This window comes from Petaurus breviceps, unplaced genomic scaffold (assembly GCF_028583685.1).
Source record: "Petaurus breviceps papuanus isolate PSGF00001 unplaced genomic scaffold, PetGlider_PUasm1.0 428, whole genome shotgun sequence".
Classification (NCBI taxonomy): Eukaryota; Metazoa; Chordata; class Mammalia; order Diprotodontia; family Petauridae; genus Petaurus; species Petaurus breviceps.
Genome location: NW_027186331.1, coordinates 4,531,795 through 4,554,002, shown reverse-complemented (window position 1 = coordinate 4,554,002; position 22,208 = coordinate 4,531,795). Strand labels below are relative to the sequence as shown.

The 22,208-nt window shown below is 48.6% G+C and overlaps 1 protein-coding gene across 1 annotated transcript; it reads right to left on the bottom strand.

Annotated features, from left to right (window-relative positions):
* Nucleotides 1-13,784: 13,784 nt before the first annotated feature.
* On the bottom strand, nucleotides 13,785-22,208 carry CCDC116 (coiled-coil domain containing 116). Its single transcript, XM_069100798.1, has 4 exons — nucleotides 21,502-22,208; nucleotides 18,511-19,211; nucleotides 17,134-18,367; nucleotides 13,785-14,705 (listed from the first exon to the last, which is right to left on the bottom strand). The coding sequence occupies exons 1-4, from the start codon at nucleotides 22,132-22,134 to the stop codon at nucleotides 13,785-13,787; spliced, it is 3,489 nt and encodes a 1,162-aa protein (XP_068956899.1). The 5' UTR covers nucleotides 22,135-22,208.

Genomic DNA, 22,208 nt, shown 5'->3' with positions numbered 1-22,208 from the left:
TTTTAAAGGGTCTATTGTCCCCTCCAATGAAGTGGACCTGAGATCTTCCTCATGATCTGAGATGTCCCCAAGTAATGCCAAGCAAAGGCAACTTCCCAAGTTTCAAAATACCAGCATAACTGCTCTCCATTTCATTCAGCAACAAATTAAGAACAGAGAAAATCAAAATATAGCATAATTCAAAATACAGCATTCACCAAGTGTAATTCAATAATTTCCAAGTACTACTCCACCCCTGGACATTACATTCATTTAGTCAATCACAAAGTCCCTCTTCTCAAATGGAGATTAGTTTCCAATCATAAACAAAGCACATTCATTTGGTCAGTCACAGAGCACGGAACAGTCAAAAGTTTCCCACCCCTGGATCACAACTGAAAAGGCCATCTACCCCAGAGTTACAACAAGCTTAAGCACAGCATTTAATACCCAAAGAGAGGTCTTTTCTTCATCTTTACCCAAGGCAAGTTCTCAGCAATCTTTGTTCCTGGGGAGACAAAGCTTAGCAAGGCCACATGATACATTGCCAGTGTCCTCATTAATTCATTCTCTGTCTGCAGAACAGTCTCTGGACCCCTGAACCAGCAGCAAGATTCCAGGACCTCTGCAACAACAGCATTGGCCTTCACCAGTGGACAAATCTGGGAAAACAACATCAAAACAGACAAAGTACCAGCATAACAGCCATGTCTCCTCAGTCCTTGGCAGCTCTCAAAAGTCCTGGGCAGTTTGAACTGGCCCTCAGCAATCCTCTCCATCTCTCTGCCTCCACAATGCTGTTTCCAAAAAATTCTTCTGCCTCTCTCTCTGCTTGTGCCTCTCTAAATTCACATTGCCAGCTCCTCCCAGTCCAGCCCTCTCTTTTCATGTCAACAAGTCCATCCCATAAGTAGGATTCACAAGCTCTGGGTTTTAACACAATCAATCCAAAAACCAAGCCAATACAGGGGGATCTTTAAATTCCATTACTATTACACCCCATCTTCCAGGACCTTGTCTTTATACTTGGGTTTGATTCTCAACTATGCAAAAGAGGCATAGTAAAATACAGAATCTCATTGGTTGACAGACCTTGCTCCTGAGGACCAAAAATGATATCAATTGTGGGGACACAGGTTGAGTGAACTCCACTGGGTAATCTCCATTGTCATAAGATGATCACTTGCTCATGTTGGAGAAGAGAGAATGGCCTGAAGGTAAGAAAATAAGTTGGGAGACTTTCCAAAGCATCAAGGCATCCCACCTATGCTGGATCTGGACATGAATTTTAGCAAAACAGGATGGAAATATCAGCATTCTTGTGTTTGGGCAAGTGAGCCTTATAACTTGGTAAACAAGTAGTGAACATTCATTAAAGTTTGAGGCCCACTATAAAAACCTACCTACCCCAAATGACTTATGTAAAGTATCAAGCGGATTAGAATAGATCAGGGGTCCAAATGAGTTATTTCTCACAGACAGGTTTGCTATTTAGTATGTGGAGTCTTTGTGTAACTGACATTTGGTGGGAATTTCCTTGGGTAGATGACTTGGAACACTACTTTCATATTAAAGAGATAGTTAGCAGAGGTGGTTAGTTAACAGCTAACAATGTTTAGCTGTGGAAGGGGGGCAGGGCGGATAGATAGAATTCTCTCTGAGGGGAGTGGCCAGTCTTTTGGCACCAACCTCCTGCTTTCCTTCCTATTAGGGATCAAAAGTCTCCCCTGGAGAAGGTTGGGAAGAAAAGATTTTAGAGATATCTGTTCACATCTTTCTATGAGCCCCTCTGGACAGACCCACGTGAATACACATGAATTTCATTGGCAACACACACACACACACACACACACACACACACACACACACCCCACATACTAGAGAAACTAATAAGGATGTTTCCACAATGGAGTGGAATAGGGGTGCACTATTTGAGTACATTGGATATTTGCCCTCCCTGAGCCATAAAGAAGGGGAGCTCTATCCATCTACCCATCTATTTGTTCTGTCTGTCTATCTATCTGTCTGTCTGTCTATTTATCTATCTATCTGTCCGTCCATTGTCTGTCTGTCTACCTATCTATCTGGCTGGCTGGCTATCTACCTGTCTGTCTGTCTATTTCTCTATCTGTCTATATGTGTGTATGTGGTTTGAGAGATAAAGTGTTAACAGCTGGAAAGGCTGGTAGAAAGCAATACTTAAGCTATGCCTTGAAAATTGTAAGTTCCTTGAGGTCAGGAACTGTCTTTTGCCTCTTTTTTATTTCCCCAGCACTTAGTATAGTGCCTGACACGTAGTAAATGAGTAATAAATGTTTATTTATGGATGGATTGAAGAAAGAGAAGTCTGTGAAGCTGTAGAGGAGAACACCTGTTTGTTGACTAAAATACAATGTCTCTGATGGTCAGTCAGTCGCTGGGTTCCATAGTAATTTAGTCACTGAGTTCTATGGTATCTCAGTCACAGGACTTGAGAATCTCTTAGAGGTTATGAATTAGTAAGGTGAGAAGGAGTATATTCCAGGCATGGAAATGGGAAATAAAATGACATTGAGATGCAAAGTTGAATATAGGTCATAGGAAATGATCAAGTTGAGAAAGTGGGAAATTCGAATGTTTGAGGGAGTATCAATATGTACATTGAAGTCCCACAGGGTAAAAGCAGCATTTTAAAACTAGCTGATAATTGCTTATTTTTAAACAAACAATTAATTTCTTTATTCAGGATTCAACATTCACTTTTATAGGATTTTGAGTTCCAAAATTTTCCCTCTCCCTACCCCCTTACCTCCCCAAGGGGGCATGAAATCTGATAGAGGCTATACATGTGCAATCACATTAAACCTTTTCACATTAATCATGTTGTGAAAGAAGAATCAGAAGGGGAAAAACACAAGAAAGAAAAAAACAAAAGAAGGTCAAACAGTCTGCTTCACTCTGCATTCAGACTCCATAGTTCTTTCTCTGTATATGGATGGCATTTTCCATCGTGAGTTTTTGCTGAGAAGAGCTAAGTCAAAATCGGTCATTGCACAATATTGCAGTTACTGTGTACAATGTTCTGGTTTCTGTTCACTTTACTAAGCATCAGTTCAGTTAGTCCCAGGTTTTTCTGAAATCTGTCTGCTCGTTATTTCTTATAGCACAATAGTATTCCATCAAAGTCATATACCAAAACTTGTTCAGCCATTCCCCTATCGATGGGCATCCCCTCAATGTCCAATTCTTTGCCACTCCAAAAAAAAAAAAGCTGCTATATATTTTTTCATGTGGGTCCTTTTTCCTTTTTAATGACCTCTTTTGGATACAGCCCCAGTAGTGGTATTGCTGGATCAAAGAGTATGCACCATTTTATAGCCCTTTTTTAATAGCATAGTTCCAAATTGCTCTCCACAATGGTTGGATCAGTTCACAACTCCACCAACAATGCATTAGTTTTCCAATTTTCCCACATATTCTCCAACATTCCTAATAATTATTTTTTTAATGAACTAATCAAACAGACCAAATGTTGTGTCTTCATCAAACTCCTCTATCTAGCTGTATGTCTGAATATATGTACCCACAATGTACCATTTCCATGTTCATGAATTGCGAAGTTCCTTTATCTGATTATAATCTATTGTTGTTGTCTGCTTGCAACTAAGTCCAAACGTCTTTTTGTTCTCACTGAGACCTCTCTCCCTCTACCCTCCAGTTCTCTCATAGGCTCTCACTCCTCTACTTGCTACCCTTCCCTATCTTTATGCCTGGATGAAACAGTTCACCTCAGCTACCCTTTTCTCTGGAGTCTCTTCTCCCTGTGTCCCATTCCTGATTTTGCCTCAGCCTTGAATCACTCCCACCATCCACTGCCTTGTGTGTTCCTGAATAAAGCCAGGGTTAACCATGAAATGGCTCGGCTCCTGGAGTTTTCGTCGACATGGGTTGCGTGAACCTCAGAGGAGGGGAAGTCACTGAATGATGATGGTAGAGACAGAAAACCTGGGAGTGGCAATGAAGACAAAGGAGGATGGCAACTCGCCACCCGTCAGTGAGTCTGGGCACGAGTGGAAATGCCACCATGGCTAGAAAGGGGGGAGGGAGAGCAGGCTTCAGCGAGAGCCAGAAGCCAGAAACGCGTGAGATCAAATGACTCAAGAAGAAAGCAAGCTTGTTACCTATGAAGGAGATGTTCCAGAGAGCACAGTGGTACGGATGAGGGCGGATATGTGGGAAGCAGCCTGATATAACTCATTTAACTTTTCCTTCAAAAACTGTGGATAATACGCCATTTGGTTATGTTCAGTGTGGATATTAATTCATTATGCCTTTTAGCAAAATGCAATTTCCCTGATTAATTCCCTTTCAATTAGGTCTGGTTTTGTTTTTGCTTAGCTAAGATCATTACTGTAACCTCTGCCTTTTTTTATTTCAGCTGAAACACAATAGATTCTCTTCCTGCCCCGATTTTAACTCTCTATATGCTTTTCTGTTTCAAGTGTGTTTCTTATAAAAACATATTGTGGGATTCTGGTTTCTAATCCATTGTGCTATAAGCTTCAGTTTTATGGCTGGGTTCATCCCATTCACATTCACAGCTATGATTGTTTACTGTGTATTTCCCTCCATCCTATTATTTTCTATTTCTCTTTCTCTTTTTTTAAACTGTATTTTTCAGTCAGAGTCTGTTTTGCTATTGACCACTGCCTCCCTTAATCTACCCTCTCACTTAACCCCCCATTCCCCTTTTGCTTTTTCTACCTTTTTCCCTGCTACTTTCCTATTGGGCAAGATGAATTTCTGTACCCAAATGTGTATTTGTGTGTGTGTGTGTGTGTGTGTGTGTTTTCTTCCTTCCTTGAGCCAGTTCAGATGAGAGTGAGGTTCAAGTGTTGCTCACTTACCCCCCACACCTTGCCCCCTCCATTGTATGTTACATGCTTTGTTCATCCCATTTATGTAAGATAATTTCCCCCATTCTTTCTCTCTGTTTCCACCTCTCCCTGTATAGCCTTCTTCTCCACCTTACATTCTTCCCAAGGCCTCTATCTATTCCAGAGGTTCCTAAAGTGGATGATATCACCCCTGGGGGGACATTGGAATGATCTGGGGAGTGGTAGTAGCCTTGGGTGTAATAGGGGGTGTTGAATAAAAATAAGGGGGCGATGGACATAAAGAGAAGAAAAAATTTTGAAATACCACTCACATGTTTCATCTATTGTGTAACAGAGTTAAAGTCATAGTGATTACATTATTTTACAAATAAACACACAAAATGCAAGTTATAGCTGATCAGTGGTCAAGACAGCTTACAGATCTTAACAAGCAAGTGTTGGCAGGAATATGTGTGTGTTATGACTTGTTTACAATATGACACTATATGGTTTCATGATACAATATTGCATCATCAAAATTTCAATGCAGGAACCCCCAAAAATTTTATAACAAATTATGAAATTTAATATATCATTTTAAAAAATTTACATTTTTAAATTATGTAAATGTAAAAAAACATTAAAGATTAAAGAAAGTAGATTTCCAGGGGCCACTGGGTAAATTTTTTTCAGGGTGTGGTAGACTAAATAAGTTTGGGAACCTCTGAATTAGACTCTAAAACTCCTGTGTTGAAAAAGTTCTGAAAGGTTACACACACACACACACACACACACACACACACAATTTTTCCATATAAGAATATAAGCAGCTTATTCTTAATGATTTCGCATTCATGTTTACCTTTTTGTGCTTCTCAAGTTCTGTGTTTGAATGTTTAATTTTCTATCCAACTCTGCTCTTTTTTCATCAGGAATGCTTGGAAGTCTTCTATTTAATTAAATTTCTATCTTCCATCTTGTAGTATTATACTAAGTTTTCCTGGGTAGATTATTCTTAATTGTGGACCTAGATCTTTTGCCTTCTGGAACATCATATCATATTCCAAGCTTTTTTCTTCTTTATAGTCATAGCTGCTAAATCTTGTGGAATCTTGACTGTGGGTCCATGATACTTGAATTCTTTCTTTTTGACTGTTTGCAGCTTTTTCTTCTTGACATAGCAGTTCTGGATTTTGGCTATAATATTTCTGGGAGATTTAATTTTGAGATCTCTCTCTCTCTTTTGCTTTTTTGGAGGGGGGAAGGTAGGGCAATTGGGGTTAAATTACTTGTCCAAGGTCACACGGGTAGTAAGTGTTAAGTGTCTGAGGTTGGATTTGCACTCAGATCCTCCTGACTCCAGCGCCAGTGCTCTATTCACTGCACTACCTAGCCACCCCAGGGATCTGTTTCAAGAGGTAATTGGCAGGTTCTTTTGATCTTTACTTTTGTACCCTGATTCTTAGAAACCTGGGCACTTTTCCTTCAAAATTTCTTGAAATACAATGTCTAGGCTTTTAGCTAGGTTTATGGCTTTAGAAACTCCAGTGATTCTTAAATTATCTCTCCTTGATCTATTTCCCACGTCGGTTCTTTTTCCTATGAGAGGTTTCACATTTCCTTCTATTTTTTCAGTCTTTGGACTGGGTTTTATAATTTCTTGACATCTTGCGGAGCTTCCATTCGGTCAATTCTAATTTTCAGAGTTATTTGTGCCTCTTTTACAAAGTTGTTCATTCTCTTTACATAGCTTTCTTTTAGAGCTTTTATTTCGTTTCTCAAATTTTACTCTAACATTTACTTTTTAAAATAATTTCTTTGCCCTTAAATCAACCCAACTCTTCAAGCCTTCTAGGAATTCTTGTTGAACTTGTGTCTGCACTTTTCTCTGAGTATTTCCTTGTAGGTGTTTTCAAATCGTTGTCTTCTGTATTTGTGTCTTAAGCTTCCTGAGCTAATTCTTATCATGCTCCAGCTCTTTTTGTTGGCTCATTTTTTTCTAGCCTATTCCTTCACTTTGGACTTTATGTTAGTGTTGAACTCTTTCCGTTTCTGGGGAGGATGGCTAGCATGAACTTCTGACCTTTTCTGTCCTGCTATTGCTTTTACAACTCTGTCTGTGGTCTTGAAAGGTTTCAGTGCTTCCAAAGTGGTGTGATCTGGGGGGGAGGTCTGTGCACTGCCCTCATGATCTGACATTTTCGAGTAGCTTTAGTAGATATTCATTGGTTGGCCCACAAGGAGGTTCGGTACCTTTAGAGCTCCCCTTTGGTTTGGGACTCCTGAATGAGCTCTTTCCCTGCTGGCTAAGGAACTGAGTTAATAAAGACCAGAATTGAGTCTCAGCACTGCTCCTGGGCTCAGAGCCACACAGCTACCTTTCCAGAATTCACTCCTGGCTGCCCTCAGCTAGGCTCCATGCTCTCTCCTAACTGTGCCTCTCTGCTCTGGATCTCTGACTGTGACCTGGAGAATGGGCAACCGACAGCACCTGTCCTTGTACCCAGTGCTAGCACAAGGATCCTCTGGAATGCCCCTCTCCCAGCTGGTGGGCTGCTGGCTGGCCCTCACTCCAGTATCCACAGACCTCTCAGTCTGTCTTCTTAAGCTGCCCTAGGCCCATTGTGACATTTTCCCTGGCTTTTCAGATCCAACTTTAGCCTTTTCTAGGTTGTTGTGCAGTAGGTGTATTGACTGAGTTGGGCAAAGCAGTTTCCTCTCTCTCTAGAACCTTGACTCTCCCTCCCCAATACAATTTCTTAAGAGAGGAAAATGAAGGGAGGAAAAGCTATGTGTTAGACCCCCTGCCTTCTCTTTCAGCAATGGCACCCAGCAGACCAGGTCAGCCATGCCTCTGATTTAGGTAGCCCCCCTAGCTAGGGCCTGATCTCACCAATCTCCTGACAGCTAGCTTCAGCCTGCTGATTCACTTTGGTTCTGCTCTCAGGACTTTTAAGCCTCAATCATTAAATGGGTGCTGTCTCAGTCAAAGGGAGACCTGTTAAAGACTTCAGCTTGAAAAGGCCAAAGTCCCCTCCTGTATCTTGGGTCATCTGCAGTCATCCCGATCGATATCTGGCCACTGGATCCAGAGGGATCCAGAGGAGAGAGTGAGGCCTGGAACTCTGCCCAGCCCTGCCTCACTTAAATCCAACTCCCTGGCACGTCATGGCGTCACCTCCCTGATGTCATGGCCCTCTTCTAGAACAAGGACAAGCAGCTTGCCTCAGGATAATGACAGGGCCAGGTCACTGCTGAAGAAAAGGATTGAGCTTTTGCAAGCAGAAATTTGAGGAAGGAGTTCTCTACCCCTGTTAGTCTGGAGAGTCTGGTCTCCTAGATTCCACCTCTGGGCTCGGTCCTCCCAAGGTAGAACCTGTCCAAGGGAGGGCAGGCTACGCTGGGGACGCCTGAATTGGTCAGATCACTTGGTTGGGCAAGATGCTGTTGAATTGTGGCCCAAGCCTAGGGGTCACTTGGTCGATGTTCACAGGGCATCCCAAGGACTTTGGGTAGGAGAAGGGAAGACAGAGTGACTCCCCACCTCCTGCTATTGGGGGGATAGCAAGAGTTGCCATTTCAAGGAGAGTATTTGGGAGGATTGAGAAATAGGTGCCTTTGGTCCAGCGTGTGGCTGCAGAGCTTCTAGGGGCAAGTTGGCCAGCCCAGAAACCCTGTCAGAGAAGTTCATTCCTTCACTCAATAAACATTAAGTTCCTGCCGTGTACCAGGAACCATTCTAAGCACTGGGGATGCAAAAGGAAGCAAAAGTCAGGCCCTCCCCTCAAGGATCTTACAGTCCAAAGGGGGAGACAACATGCAAACAAATCTGTACGAAGCAGGAAACATAGAGTGTGAATCAGAGATCATTAGCCCAGGGAGGCATGGGAAGGCTTCCTGTAGGAGGTGGGAGAGTGTTACAGGAGTGGGGGACAGCCAGAGCTGAAAGATGGGATGTCTCCAGAGGGCTTCAAATGCCAAGTAGAGCAGTTCATATTTGGTCCTGAAGGCCAGAGGGAGCCAAGGCAGTTTACTGAGAAGGGGGTGACATGGTCAGCTCTGTACTTTGGTGGCTGAACGGAGGCAGGCAGATCCCCCAGCAGCCATCGCAATAGTCGAGGTGTGAGGGGATGAGGGCCTGCACTATGGTAGGGGCAGGGTCAGAGGACCACAGGGGCAGATGGGTGAGATGTTGCAGGGTGAAAGGGCAGGCCTTGGCATGTCCTAGGCACAGGACCCAGGCCTCGAAGCTGAGCAGTGGGTGCAGAACTTGGGCCAGGACTGCCATCTGTCCCACCGAGGCTTGGGAGTCCAGCCCCTTCACTTTGGGGAGGAGGAAATGGGAACAGCGGTTTGTCAGAAAGCTATCTGAGGATTTCAGGGGACCCAGGGGTCTGCCTCATGCAGGGAGATGTGATGTGGGGCTGCCTTACAGGAGGCAGACAGAGCTTTCAGGATTAAGGTGGTGACCATAATCCCTCAGGCCACACTCAATTCTGTGGTCAGTTCTGGGAGGCATGACTTGTATAGGAGACCAAAGGGAACCCAGGTGAGGGACAGCAGATGTCCTTCGGGAGGAGCCACCCCTGAGTTTTCTTTTCCAAGGCACCTGGGCTGGTGGCTGTCCTTTCTTATGGAAGCAGACCAAAATGACATCAGCATGCGAAAGTTAAGCTTCCACGTGTCCAACTGTGGCTGATCAGACCAACGTGAGTTGGGAATGCTCTACCACAGGTCGGGCACGACTAGTCCATGGGAACATTTGGGCTGGATCCTCCAAATGGGCACATTTCTTTTGAGCTGTCTCAGTTCTGCTTTGCTCGTAGAGTACAGCACCTTCTCTGATGTGGGCATGCCATGCAGGGTGGGCCGATACCAGAGTGTCCCATGTCACAATCAATCCCAAAGTTCTGAAGAGAGTCCCTGTATCGCTTCTTCTGACCACCAAGTGAATGCTTGCCCTGAGTGAGTTCTCTGTCTTTTAGGCAAGAGTCCATTTGACATTCAAACAACATGGCCAGCCCATTGGAGTTGTGCTTTCCACATAGAGTTTGAATGTGTTAACAGGATTTTGACCAACTAGTCTCTAACCTGAGAATGCAGTTCTAGAAACCAAGTACCAATAATCAAGTAGCTTAATTAATCAGTTTCAGAGTGAGGAATGTTCTCCTAGCTGAAGTAAAAGCACAGATTATAGACTTAAATGGGGGGGGGGCAGATTACAAACAATCATTTAGTGATGTCCCATGAGAAAGCCACAAGTCCCACAATACAATTCTGGGGTCAAGGTTTTGGGATCATGACCACCTCCCCTAAAGCAGTATTGTCAGAGTTTTGATTAATCAGTTTAAGGCCCATGTGAGCTCTGACTGCCAAGCCAGAGAGTCAGCTCTTGAGAAAACAAAATTATTAGTATTTTTATTACACATATATCGATTAATATAAAAGTTATAAATTCCTTTCGTCAATGATTGGCAGTTTAGTTCAAGAAAGGAACTCGGTGTCTGGTACCTTATCCTGACAGATGATCTTCAGAATCTTCTTAGGACAATTTGAATGGAAGTGATTCAGTTTCCTGGCCTGGCGCTGGTAGAATGTCCAGGTTTCACAGGCACACAAAATGAGGTCAGCACCGCGGCTCTGCAGACCTTCTGGTAGTCAGTCTAATGCCTCTTCTCTCCCACACTTTCCTTCGGAGCCTCCCAAACACTGAGCTAGCTCATTATCTATGTGGACATCCCTGGAAAGCACACTGCCAAGGTAAGTAAACTTATCCACAGTTGTAAGGTCCATAATTTCCCCACCTAGGGAATGATGCACACCCCCCCCCCCAAATAGTGAGACAAGTTCAGTACCAAAGGAAGAGCCAAGGGGCTCCAGACTGATTATAGGTAGTAGTCCGATAGATTGGTTACTTACATTAGGGGCCAGTATGATGGATCCCTGCCAAGAGTTCAGATAATCAGCAGTCTGGGGTGGCGGCCGACAGTTCAGGAGATCCCGGAAAAGAACCCCAAAATGCCCATGGTAATTATGGAAAACAGACAGAGGGAGGAAGAGCTACTGATTGGTGGCTATCTGGGGTTTTCTGCTTAGGAATGAGCTCAGGTGTTAAGTCAATATTATGCCCACACATAAGTTTGTGTATGGATCATATACCAATCACATTATTTTTGTCAAGGCTTTCACAGGTCATAGTATCTTAAGTTATGACTCAGTGTCTAAGCTATGATTTTTAACAGGTCTCCATGTGTGGGCTTCTACTTTCACAAAGTTTAAGTTTTTGTGGCTTATTATTATTATTACTGTATTTTATGACTTTTCCCCAATTGGGACCCCACAACAGTATTCTAAACTTCTCCATTTACTGTAACTGATGGATGGCTTCACATATGGATGGTGTGGTGCTGGAAAGTGGCAAACCTGTGTTTTCTTGTTTATTTTTGGGTCAGAATTAGCACAAGCAGAAGAGAATTGATCCATACTTTGCCGCCTCTCACCCCAGAGGCTGCATTGCATGCACAATCATGTGCACAAAAGTCACACACCAACTTTCCCTCCACTTTAGTCTTGGCTTGTAGTCTTTTCAAGTTAAATAATTTACCATCAGCATTGCTGAAAACTAGGTATTTGGGAGTGAAGGAGTAGGCCTCCATCGGCACTGACATTCAACTGAGACCAGCCCTGGAGAGAGCTGTGGTTGCTGGGACAGGCAGAGCAGCAGAAGCTGCATGGGAGGGGATAGAGTAGTTGGGCAGCTTCTGGGAAACCTGCCAGCTCAAATGAGATTGAGGGAGGAGGGATCCCATCCTAGTTTCTGGAGCTAAACTTGTCTCTGAATGCTTGATGAGGCAATCTTAACTTCCTTCTAACTCCTGGGCACACAGGCTGGGAGGGCCATTGATGCTTGCTTAGAATTACCGGACTGGGCTTCGATCAATCATATGACCATTAAAAAGTGAACTGTCTACATTTCATGAATGAGGTTGCCGGCTAATGGATGAGGGGCTCAAGAGGAGAGGTGACTTTCCTAATTTGGTCATTTTTAGCATGTCTCAGGCCATCCTCTTGGGTCTATAAACGGGTGGTCTCCAGTAGCATTCTCCAAGCTCCTGCCAGGGGAAAAGACCTGAGAGAGCACACACAGAGTGACCACCCCCGGCCACAACCTCTGGACTGGTGACCAAAGGGCAGCAGTTCTTGGTGACAGGGCATGTGTCATCCCCTCCCCTCCCCCGGCTAGTTGACAGCCTGATTCTCTGAAGACTTCAGGAAGCAGAGGAATGGTGGTGTCCATAGTTTCTGTTTCTCCTTGTCTTCGTGGCTTGCCAAGGACCCCACCAACCAGGGACATGGATGAGATGGATAGTGTCCCAAGAGGGTGTGACAATGGTCATAGTGGGCTGGCTGAAGGAATCAGGAGTGTTTAGATTACGGAAGAGAAGGCTGAGGAGACAGAAGCAGTTTGTCAAGGCGGAATTGCTGGATTTCAATTCAGGGTTTACATCCTTATTCTGATACCTATCAGCTGAAGGCTGATAAACCTCCTCCGGCCCCAGTTCTTTCATCAGCAAAAAGAGGGAGTGGCTTCCCAAGTCCCTCCCATTTCTAAAACTCTGATCCTGCCCTCAGGGGGCTTCCATTCCACCACTGACTGTCTGAGCGCGCAAATCTGCCCAAGTCAGTTAACTCAAGCCTTCCAACAGGGAGTGTAGTGCAGTGGCATTGTCTGGAAACCACAAAGATCGGGGCTGGTCTCCCACATGACTCCGTTCCTCCGGGTTTCTCCATCATGCCCCCAAGCTTGGGATCTTCTCCCTATTCTCCGTCCTCCACCTCTGGTCGGCTTCCCTCTCTAAACTCTCTTTCCCTATCAGAGTGTAAGCTCCTTGAGGACCCCAACTATATTTTTCCTTTCTTTGTATCCCTAGTGTACTGACTGGGTTCAAATTCTGCTGCTGACCCATCTTGGTTGTGTGACCCTGGGCCAGTCACTTAACCCTAGTGGCCCAGGCACCTAGGATGATCAGGTACAGAATTGACACTGTTCTTCATTGGTAGAGGGAGTTTCCTCAATAAACAGTTCCCCAAAACTATGAAATCACACATCCAGTCCAAACAAACCAACCAATCAACAGAAAAAAAAAAAAAAACCCTAGTCCCTTTCAGAAACCTAGCATTCCTGAGGAAAGAAAGAGCCATTCACAGGGGAATGACTGCACCACCATACGGTTAACAATGCGCCCCCCATGCCCCAGGAAGCTCATTATGGGGAAACCCTCTCAGTCCTGCAAGATCCCACCTTCCTTGGGAAGATTCCACCCCCTCGTGGCCCTGTGGCCCTCTGCCTGGAGGCTGGAGGCAGCAACATTTCCCACCTGACTGCATGACTTGGGGATTTCTTCTTCTGGTACCACCTTCTCTTCCTTTGCCCCTCCCTGGCTGTTGTGGGCATATTCGCACCTGTGGGGGGTGGGGGTCTTCTCTCCTTGCGGACAGTGACTCTCTTTTGTATTTGCGTGCCCCAAACTTAGAACATTGCCTGGCACACAGCAGTGCAGAGGAGGAGGGAGAGGTCCGTACTCCGAGGCAGAGTTGGGATCCGAACCTCAGCTCTCTACCTTGAGAGGAGAGACGTTATTTTTGGTATCCCCAGAGCCTAGGACAGTGCCCTGCACATAACAAGAGCTTAATCAGTTTTGTGCATTGATTGTCCGCTTTTAGAGTGTAACCACCTCGAGGGCAGGGACAGTTAAAAAGCAACCACCAGCCACCATGATGTCCCGTGCCCAGCACAAGCTCCTGGGGAGCCCTCTGCCTGCCTGCCTCTCCCTCCGAGGGAGCAGAGCTGAAGCAGACCAAGGCAGCCAAGGCAGGGAGTGACCGAAAACATGCGGGTTTATTAGGCACAGCGGGGGGATGGGGGGGGGGGGGGGGACGGAAGGACTCCTAGGCCTCATCCTCAGCTTCTCCATCTGTCTCCTTGTACTCTGCACTGTCTTGCTGTTCAGCGGCCTCAGGGCCTCCCGTCTCCATGACGTAAATATTCTCATATTCCTCTCTGCACTCCCTCGCAGTCTCGGCCGTGTCCTTATCTCTCATCCTCTCCTCCTCCTCATCCTCCAGCTCTTCCTCCTCTTCCTCCTCTTCCTCTTCTTCATCTTCCTCCTCCTCCTCATCTTCTTCCTTCTCCTCCTCCTCATCTTTCTCCCCAAAATGAGCCTCTGGGGTTTCTGGGGGCCTAGAGGTTTCCTTGGAATAATCGAGAGAGGGGTCCTTGGACAAGCTCTTGGACTCCGGACTTTGGGTACCTGAAGCAGGAAGGTACGAGGACATGCTCGTGGTGGGGATGGAAGCGTCTGGCACCACAGAGGGCCTGGAAGACCTGCCAGATGTCTTGTGCAAGGACCATGAGCTCTGGCTGGGAGCGGGCTTGCTCGAAGACTTGCCGGAAGGCCGAGGAGAGGGTCGGCTGGACGATGAGGAGGTGGTGGCGGCGGCGGCGAGCTTCTTCTTGAAGGGCGCCAGGAGAGCTGCCCGCTCAGCCTTCTCCAGCTTGTCCAGCATGCAGGGCCAGTCGATCTGGGAGGACAGGTGGATGCCTGGGCCCTTGATTTTCTTGTAGCCGAGGATGAGATCCATGAGGGTGTCAGCGACAGAGAAGGATATGAAGCCAAGCTTGTCTGCCAGGCCCTTCTCATAGTTGTACTTGTAGAGGAGCAGTTTCATGGCTTGGTTCATGAGGAACTGAATCATATACTCCTTCTTGGGGTTGAGGAGTGAGAAGTGAGACATGAGGGCCTTGTGGGACTCGGAGGAGATTTCAGAGGGCAGCTTCCTGAGGGTCTTGTTCAACTTCTGGTACCTGGCCTAGGCCGCAGCCCAGGGGGGAAAAGCAGAGCTGTTACACCAGGGAGACCAAAGCGGTCAGGGGCCAGCCACGCCCATCACATCCAGTGATCCTGCCACAGCCATCACATGAGGCCTTGGTCAAGCGTCCAGCACCTTGCTCACTCCTGTCACACCCAACATCTCTCTCACCACCACACCCCAGCACCACTCTTATGGTAAACTCCTATGAGACACACTCAGCGCCACTCCCACAACACTCATTAACTGGTCACCCCCAACACATCCATTCCATCAGTCACTCCAAAGAGAGGCCGCACCTACCATCCCTTTCGCTCAATTCTCAACATTTGAGCAGGGCAAGTAATCAGCTGGAGAGCACAAAGAAGGGCAAATAGGATGATGAAAGGCCTCGAGTTCATGCCACATAAGCACTAATGAAAGTAACTCTGGATGTTTACCTTGGAGAAGAGTGGGGTGGGGTAGTTGTCTTCAAGTGGATGGAAGGGATCAGACCTGTTCTCCTTGGTCCCAGAGGGCAGGACCAGGAGCCACAGGCACATCGAGACTAACAATGAGAAGTGTTCAATGTGACACGGGCTGCCTGTAGCTTCCCAATAGTGCCCACCTCCCAACATCGTAAGGGCCAAACGAGATGATCTTTGCAAAATGTTTATCACAGTACCTGACACATAGAACATAGTAGGAAATTAATAAATCCTTCCTTCCCTCCTTTCCTCTTTCCCTCCTTCCTTCCCTCCCTTCTTCCCTTCCTTCCCTCTGTTCCTCTCTCCCTCCTTCATTCCTTCCTTTCCTCTTTCCCTCCTTCCCTTTTTCCTTCCTTTCCTCTTTCCCTTCTTCCTTCTTTCCCTTCCTGCCTGCCTTCCTTCCTTCCCTCCTATCCTCTCTCCCTCCTTCTGTTCTTCCTTCCTTCCCTCTCTCTTTCCCTCCCTTCTTTCCCTCCTTCCCTCTTTCCCTTCTTCCTTCCTTCCTTTCCTCCCTCTCCTCCTTCCTTCTTTCCTTTCCTCTTTCCCTTCCTTCCTTCCTCCCTCCCTCTCTCCCTTCCTCCCTCCCTCCTTCCCTTCCTTCCTTCCTTCCTTCCTTCCTTCCTTCCTTCCTTCCTTCCTTCCTTCCTTCCTTCCTTCCTTCCTTCCTCCCTCCCCCCTTCCCTCTCTCCCTCCCTCTAGAGGAGCCTGTGTTGGGGATGTTAGACTATATGGCCTTCCATCTCTGAGATTCCAAGATCCCAGGATTGCAATGATCACTCCAGTCACAACCAAATACTGCCATCCCATTCATCAGACCCATTACTCTGAACACAACGAACATGCCTGTCACACCCATCATTCTTGTTATGCTCAACAGAACCAATATACACTGGGTGCAGTGAAGCTCTCATTCCTGAAATTGGCCAAAGGGCCAACCACCCGTGTGGACCCATGTCCAGGGTTCAGTGAGTATGTCAGGATGACTGGTTGGAGTCAGAACATTATAGAATATTGGGATCCCAGTTCTCTAAATCTCTGTGCCCTTTGCGGGGAGAAGTCCTTGATGTACTTAGGAGGGCCCTTTCTGAGGGGTCCTGCTTTCACTTCTCATTCCACCCCTAGCTCTGAGGTATTGGACAGAGCAGAGCCTGACTCATCACCCCAAGGGGCCTGAGACTCCTTCCTCTTGTTGAACCAGGCTGCTCTGCCCAAGGAGAGCCCCAGGGAGCTTCCTAGAGGTACAGAAGACCATCCAGCCAACCTCCCTGCTGAATCACCTTCACCTCCAAAGCCAACCTGAACTTTAGGGCTGATCAAGGATCCCTTCTCAGCTTTCCCTCTGCCCTGCTACGAAGAAGCCCCAAAGGCCTTGGCTCCAAGCCAACTGGTGAGGAGTTAGGAACCAGGGGATGAGCCAGTCACAGACCTCAGGGCTTGAAGGCTGTAACGGAGATCTTTCAAATATTCAAGTTTTCTTAAGTTGCTTTAGAAAAAAGTGGTGATAAAAAAAAGGAAAACCTTTATTGGTGTTTGAGAACTGTCCAGGTGGCGGTGGATGTGGATGGTCCCCCACCCCCACCTTCCCCTTTCAGGCTGGCTGGATTCCTAATTCTCCTTGTAGAAGTCCTGAGTGGGGAAGGGCGGGGAGGGGGAGGAGACATGGAACTGTGGTCTAGGGGACTCTAGGGGCCTCAGTTTCTCTGCCTGCCCTCCTCCCCTCAGCTGACTGGGTTAAAGACAGAAAATGAGACGCAAAGAGTAGGGGTGGGGAGAAGCTGGAGGAAGGGAGGAAGAATTCGCCTCCAAAAGAAGGTCGCGGATGTCCTTAGCAAAGAGGTTGCTTTGCCCTTTTCTTCTTGGGGAGAAGTCGGATTGAAGAGGAACGGAAGGATGAGACTGGCTGGGGAGGCTGGGGACCCTCCCTCCAGGACGCTCCACGCACCCCCTCCAGCCTCCTAAGCCCCACCAGGTGGGGATACCTGTCTCATAGACTCGGAATCCTTCCTGACTCTGGCTCTGATGTGAGCCAGGGCTCTGGCCTCCTGAGCCTGGGCCTTGGCCTCTGCCAGCGCCCTGGCTTCAGCCTTGGCCTTCTCTCTGCGACGCCGAGTAGTGGCGCTGGTCAGAGGCAGGGACAGCATGGGCCTCTGCTCACTGTTCTTGCCCTGCTGGCTCTTGGCTGTTTTACTGTCATCCTTGGAAGAAGCATCTGGGAGGTACCACACGGACTTGTGGGTGATGTGCTCCCACAGCCCGGCATGCGGATCCTCTTCCTCCTCCTCCTCCTCCTCTTCTTCCTCCTCCTCCTCCTCGAACTCCTCCTCCCCAGTCTCGGTCTCCGGCATCACCGGGAAGAGGGGGAAGCCGTTCTGGCGCCGGGCCAGGCTCAGTTTGAGCACGGCCTGGGTCACCACGTCTTGCAAGGCTGGGAAGAGCTGGTGCTCTGCCAGGAAGTCCAGGGTGTGGAAGGGCTCCTTCGTGGGGCAATAGGAAGGCAACTCCACGGAGGAGGACGACGTGGAGCTCAGGCAGCCCAGCAGCAGGTCTACGAGCTCCTTCTCAAACTCCTGTTTAATGGACAGCTCCTGCTCCAGGAAGCTGGGCATTTCTGTGGAGCAGCTGACCTCCGTCTGCATGCTCCTCTCCCCGGCAGCACTGCTCCTGTGCATGGGAATGTGCTTCAGGGAGCTGGGCCTCTTGAGGGTGGCCTCTTCCGTCTGAGAAGCCTTGTTGGCCATGCAGGGGAGTGATGGGGGACTGGGGATGGAAGATGGGCTGGGTAACCGGACTGGGCTGGGCATCTGGACCGGGCTGGGCATGCAGGTCGTGCTGGGCACCTGGGTTGTTCTGGGTATCTGGGTCGTGCTGGGCATCTGGACCGGGCTGGGCACCTGGGTCGTTCTGTGCATCTGGGTCGTGCTGGGCATCTGGACCGAGCTGGGCATGCAGGTCGGGCTGGGCTTCCAGGCAGGACTACAGGTGCCCAGTGGGCTGGAAGCCTTGGTCCTGCTGGCCTTTTCCAAAGCACTGAAGATCTCCAGCAGGCTGGACATCTTGGAAGACTTTTTCCGAACAGGATCCAGGAGCTTGGAGAGCCATGCTAGCCTCTGCTCCTTGGACAAGACCAGGTTCAGTGGGTCCACAGACCTCTTCCAGAGGAAGAAGTCCTCTTTAGGAGAACACGTAGGGTCTTTGCTTTTCTGCAAGGGAAGGAAGACAAGAGGGAGGCCCCCACTCAGCTTCCTACTCCCCTCCTCCCAGACTGTTAACAAGCCCCAGCCTACGGGTCAAATGATATCTGGGGTGTGATGAAGGACCTTCTCCTCACTCATCGCCACCCCTGTCTTCTGGTCTGAGTTGAGGAGCCTGGGGACTGGACCGTGGCCTCCCAGAGTAGACCCCCTCCCCAAGTCGTCCAGCTGGGGCCAACGCTAGGCAGTACCTTCCTAAGAATGTGCCTCAAGTCTCTTTCCAGTTGAAACTTCTCTCCGATGGGTGGGAGGCGGGAGACAGGACTCCAACGCTCAAAGCGGGAAACCTTGGGGCGCAGCCACTGAGGATTCAGGAAGATCCCACCTAGGCTGCCACGGCCGCGCCCATCAGCCGGAGCCCTGCAGTCATCTGGGCTGTAGTAGAAGTTGGAGTCCGAACTGGAGCTGGATGGATAGTTGTTGGGAAAGCCAGGGTAAAGGCGACGACTGCCCCTGCGGAGCCTTCGGGAAGCTTCCAGAGCGTCCCTGCGCTCCTTCGCCTTCCGGCTGGGGCCCTTCTCCACGTCCACAAGGGGCAGGCCTGCATCTGTGCGCAGCTGGGTCACTTTCCTGGAGGCCTCATCCACCACCAGCTGGAGGCTGTCTAGAACCGGGCCCGTGGCCAGGAAGTCCAAGAATTCTGAGAATGGTTCGGCCTTGGGGGGCTTCTTGTGGCCGCGGGGCCTGGGCGGCATGGGAATGTGGAACGGACAGGGGGGCCGCAGGGGACCATGCACTCTGTACAAGGGTCCCGTTTCGGGACACACTGGCCTCTTGTGTACCTGAAACTAAAAACAATGAGGCGCGTTATTGAGAGGTCCAGGTGGGGATCCTCCAGGGAAGGAAGAATCCCCCAGGGTTCTTGCCCTGCACTGGGATGTCTCTCAGGAACTCTCAGTGCTCCATTCCAGGCAACTCTCTGAGATGCAAAGTTGCTTAGCTCTATTATTAAAGGAGATGTCCCCAACAGGAGCTACTGGAATGCCAGACACTTATTGTTTCATGGACAAAAGCCAACCAGCCCCTCTCCTCAAATTGCTTACATTCTATTGGGATTAGATGCTTGCTAATTCCACAAGGACGTATTAAACACCTACTATGTGGCAACCACCTTACTAGATGATGGGGATAGGAAGGAGGGGAGGAAGGGAAAAAGGTAGAAAAGGAAGAAGAAGGAAATGAAAGGAGGAAGGAAGGCATGAAAGAAGGAAGAGAAGAAATGAAGGAAAGGGAGGAAGAAGGAAAGAAAAGGAGACAGGAAAGGAAGAGAGGAAGGAAAGAAGGAAGAGAGGAAGAAAGGGAAGAAGGGAGGGACCAAGGGAGGGAAGAAGGAAAGAAAAGAGGGAGGAAAGGAAAGGGAGGAAAGAAGGAAGGCAAGAAATGAAGGAAGGGACAGGGAGGAGAGAGGGAGGAAGGGAAGGAGGGAGAGAATAAGGAAAGAAGAGGGGAGGAAGAAACAAAGGAAGAGAGGAAGGAAGAAAAGAAGAGGGAAAGGAGGAAGGAAAGGAGGGAGGAGACAAGCAAGGAAGGACTTATTACTTGCCTACTATGTGCCAGACATGGTGCTAACCACTGGGAAATAGCCCAAACTCTGGAAACTTGTCTTCCTTCCATATTGGGAAACTGCGTGTGTGTGTGTGTGTGGGGGGGGGATTGGGGGGATGAGTTAGATGCCCTCCAGGTCCTCCAGAACTCAGGATACTTCCATCCTCTTCTGAGATGGGCCACCCAAAGCTCAGAACAAAATGCTGTCCATGTGGGGATTCCCATGTCCAGCTCTAACTTTCAGAATTCAATCCCAAAGGAAAAAAAAAATTCAGCAGCATCTAAAGAGAAACCTCAGGTATCCAAAGAGGAAGTCTGGATGGATGTTTGGGCAAGCACATGAGTGGTGTGCTGATATGACCTTATGGGCAGGGACATACACACACACACACACTGGAGATAGGATTTCATTGGTTTAGGGAGCTCTTGTTGGAGAAACTTTAATTAATAGAATTTTTAATTTTAAATAGAAAATTTAATTAAACAGATCATCAGTACTTTGTACCTTCAGGTCTTAGAGGGTTGCCTAGACTGTCCAGGGTCATATGGCCATCTGTGTCAGAGGCTCCAAGATCAGCACATTGAGTGGGCTTTCCCATTCTTTCTATCCAGCTTAATCAGTGCTTGCCCTTGGCTTGTTTTCTTCTATAGCCCTGAGAGGGAGAGCTGGTGGGGCTCCTTACTTCTGTCTCTATCCAGTTTAATCAACACTTAAATGATTACTTACTTCTCCTCTATGACCCTGAGAGGAAGAGCTGACTGGGCTCTTTCTGTTAAAGAGATGATGAAACTGAGAGGTCAGAAAGGTGATTTGGCAAGCCCCCATAATCACTCAGACAGTGAGTGGTCAACAGAAGTAGGACTGGTTTTCAGAAGGGGCTGCTTATATGTAAAATCCAAGACTCAGGCCTCCTCATCTCAGAATGTGGCCACATTGAGGGTGTACTGTGGAATTAAAGCTAGGAGATTCCCACAGTGGGAAGGAAGGTAAGGGGGCTCTTTGGAAGAGGAGAGATAGAATGACAATGGAGAGTGAAGGGTCAGATGTGGAGCCTGAGGTCAAATGAAGAACTTGGGCTTGGAGGGATCAACAAAGGGCAGTCCTATGGTGTCAGGTGGAGTGAGGGCTGATTTGGGGATAGGAGAAAGTATGGGGCCAATGTAGGAGTATGGCCCAGGGCATGTAGATCCAAGGAAGCCTGGTAAAGCCTTGGTAAAATGGGGCCTGTTGGCTTGAAGGAGCTTGGGATCAAGTTGGAGAACCTGGATAAAGATTAAGGGGTGTGGTGGGTTCTTGGGAGGGAGGTGAGGGCATGACCGAGGAGACTGAAGAAGCTAGGATTCCTGTGGGATGGGGCTGGTGGGGTGGGAGTGAGGAGTGTGGGCTGAAAGGTGAAGTCTGGGTTCGGACTGCAGCAAGGATGAGCTGAGAACCTACGGGGGACCTGGGTTCCCTGAATGTGGTGGTGAAGGTTATGGGTGTGAGCTAAGAGCTGGGATCCTACTGGTGGAAGGGGAGAGAGCCCCTCTTACCCGCGGGGGGGCCAGGGTGCCTTCGTCGTCGGCCAAGTAGCCCGAGTGGTGGCGGTGACTGCCTGAGTTCCTGTAGTGCACAGGGCCCAAGCCCTCGCTGCTGGGGGAGTCCTGGGCTTCCCCGTTCTGGGCAATATTGTCGGCCCCGGAGGTCTGAGGACCGGCGGTCTGGGAGTCCTGGCTGCTCTGGGAGGCCTGAGGGATGGAGGTCCTGGAGCCCTGGCCACTGGAACTCTGCGAGGGACGGTCGCCTAAGGACAGAGAGTTTTGGCTGATGGAGGTGTGGGACTCGCGGGCCTCTGAGGGCAGCAAGACGTTCCTGGCTGAGGCTTGCGGGTGATGCCGATCGGCGCTTCGCCTTTGGGAGGAGGTGGCCTGCGGAGTGTAGCGCAGGGAAGTCCGAGGCTGGACCTCGGAGCCCTTCAAGGTCCGGGAGTCGGAAGCCCGTGAGTACAGCTCCAGGAGGGAGCCCCGCACGGTTTCGGAGCCCCGCGCGGTTTCCGAGCCCCGCAAGGGCTGTAGGACGGAGATCGGCGAGTCCTGCGCCTGGGAAGTCCAGGACGTCTGGGAGATGGAGTCCTGCGAGATGCGCACTCGAGGGTCTTCCTGGCTCGAGCTCACCTCGGCTTCCATCTCCAGTCTGAGCTTGGGCTTGGGCTCCAGCTCCCGCTGGCCAAACGCGTCGGTGCTCGGCTGCAGCAAGCTCT

Bases quoted from the DNA above. Each gene is read 5' to 3' on its own strand.
- CCDC116 (XM_069100798.1), bottom strand. From the start codon at position 22,134: ATGGAAGCCGAGGTGAGCTCGAGCCAGGAAGACCCTCGAGTGCGCATC. The intron at 18,368-18,510 runs GTGGCGATGAGT...CTTGCAGAAAAG, and splicing joins ACTCAGACCAGAAGACAGGG to CAAAGACCCTACGTGTTCTC. The intron at 14,706-17,133 runs GCTTAGGAGGCT...GCTGCGGCCTAG, and splicing joins AGGTATCCCCACCTGGTGGG to GCCAGGTACCAGAAGTTGAA.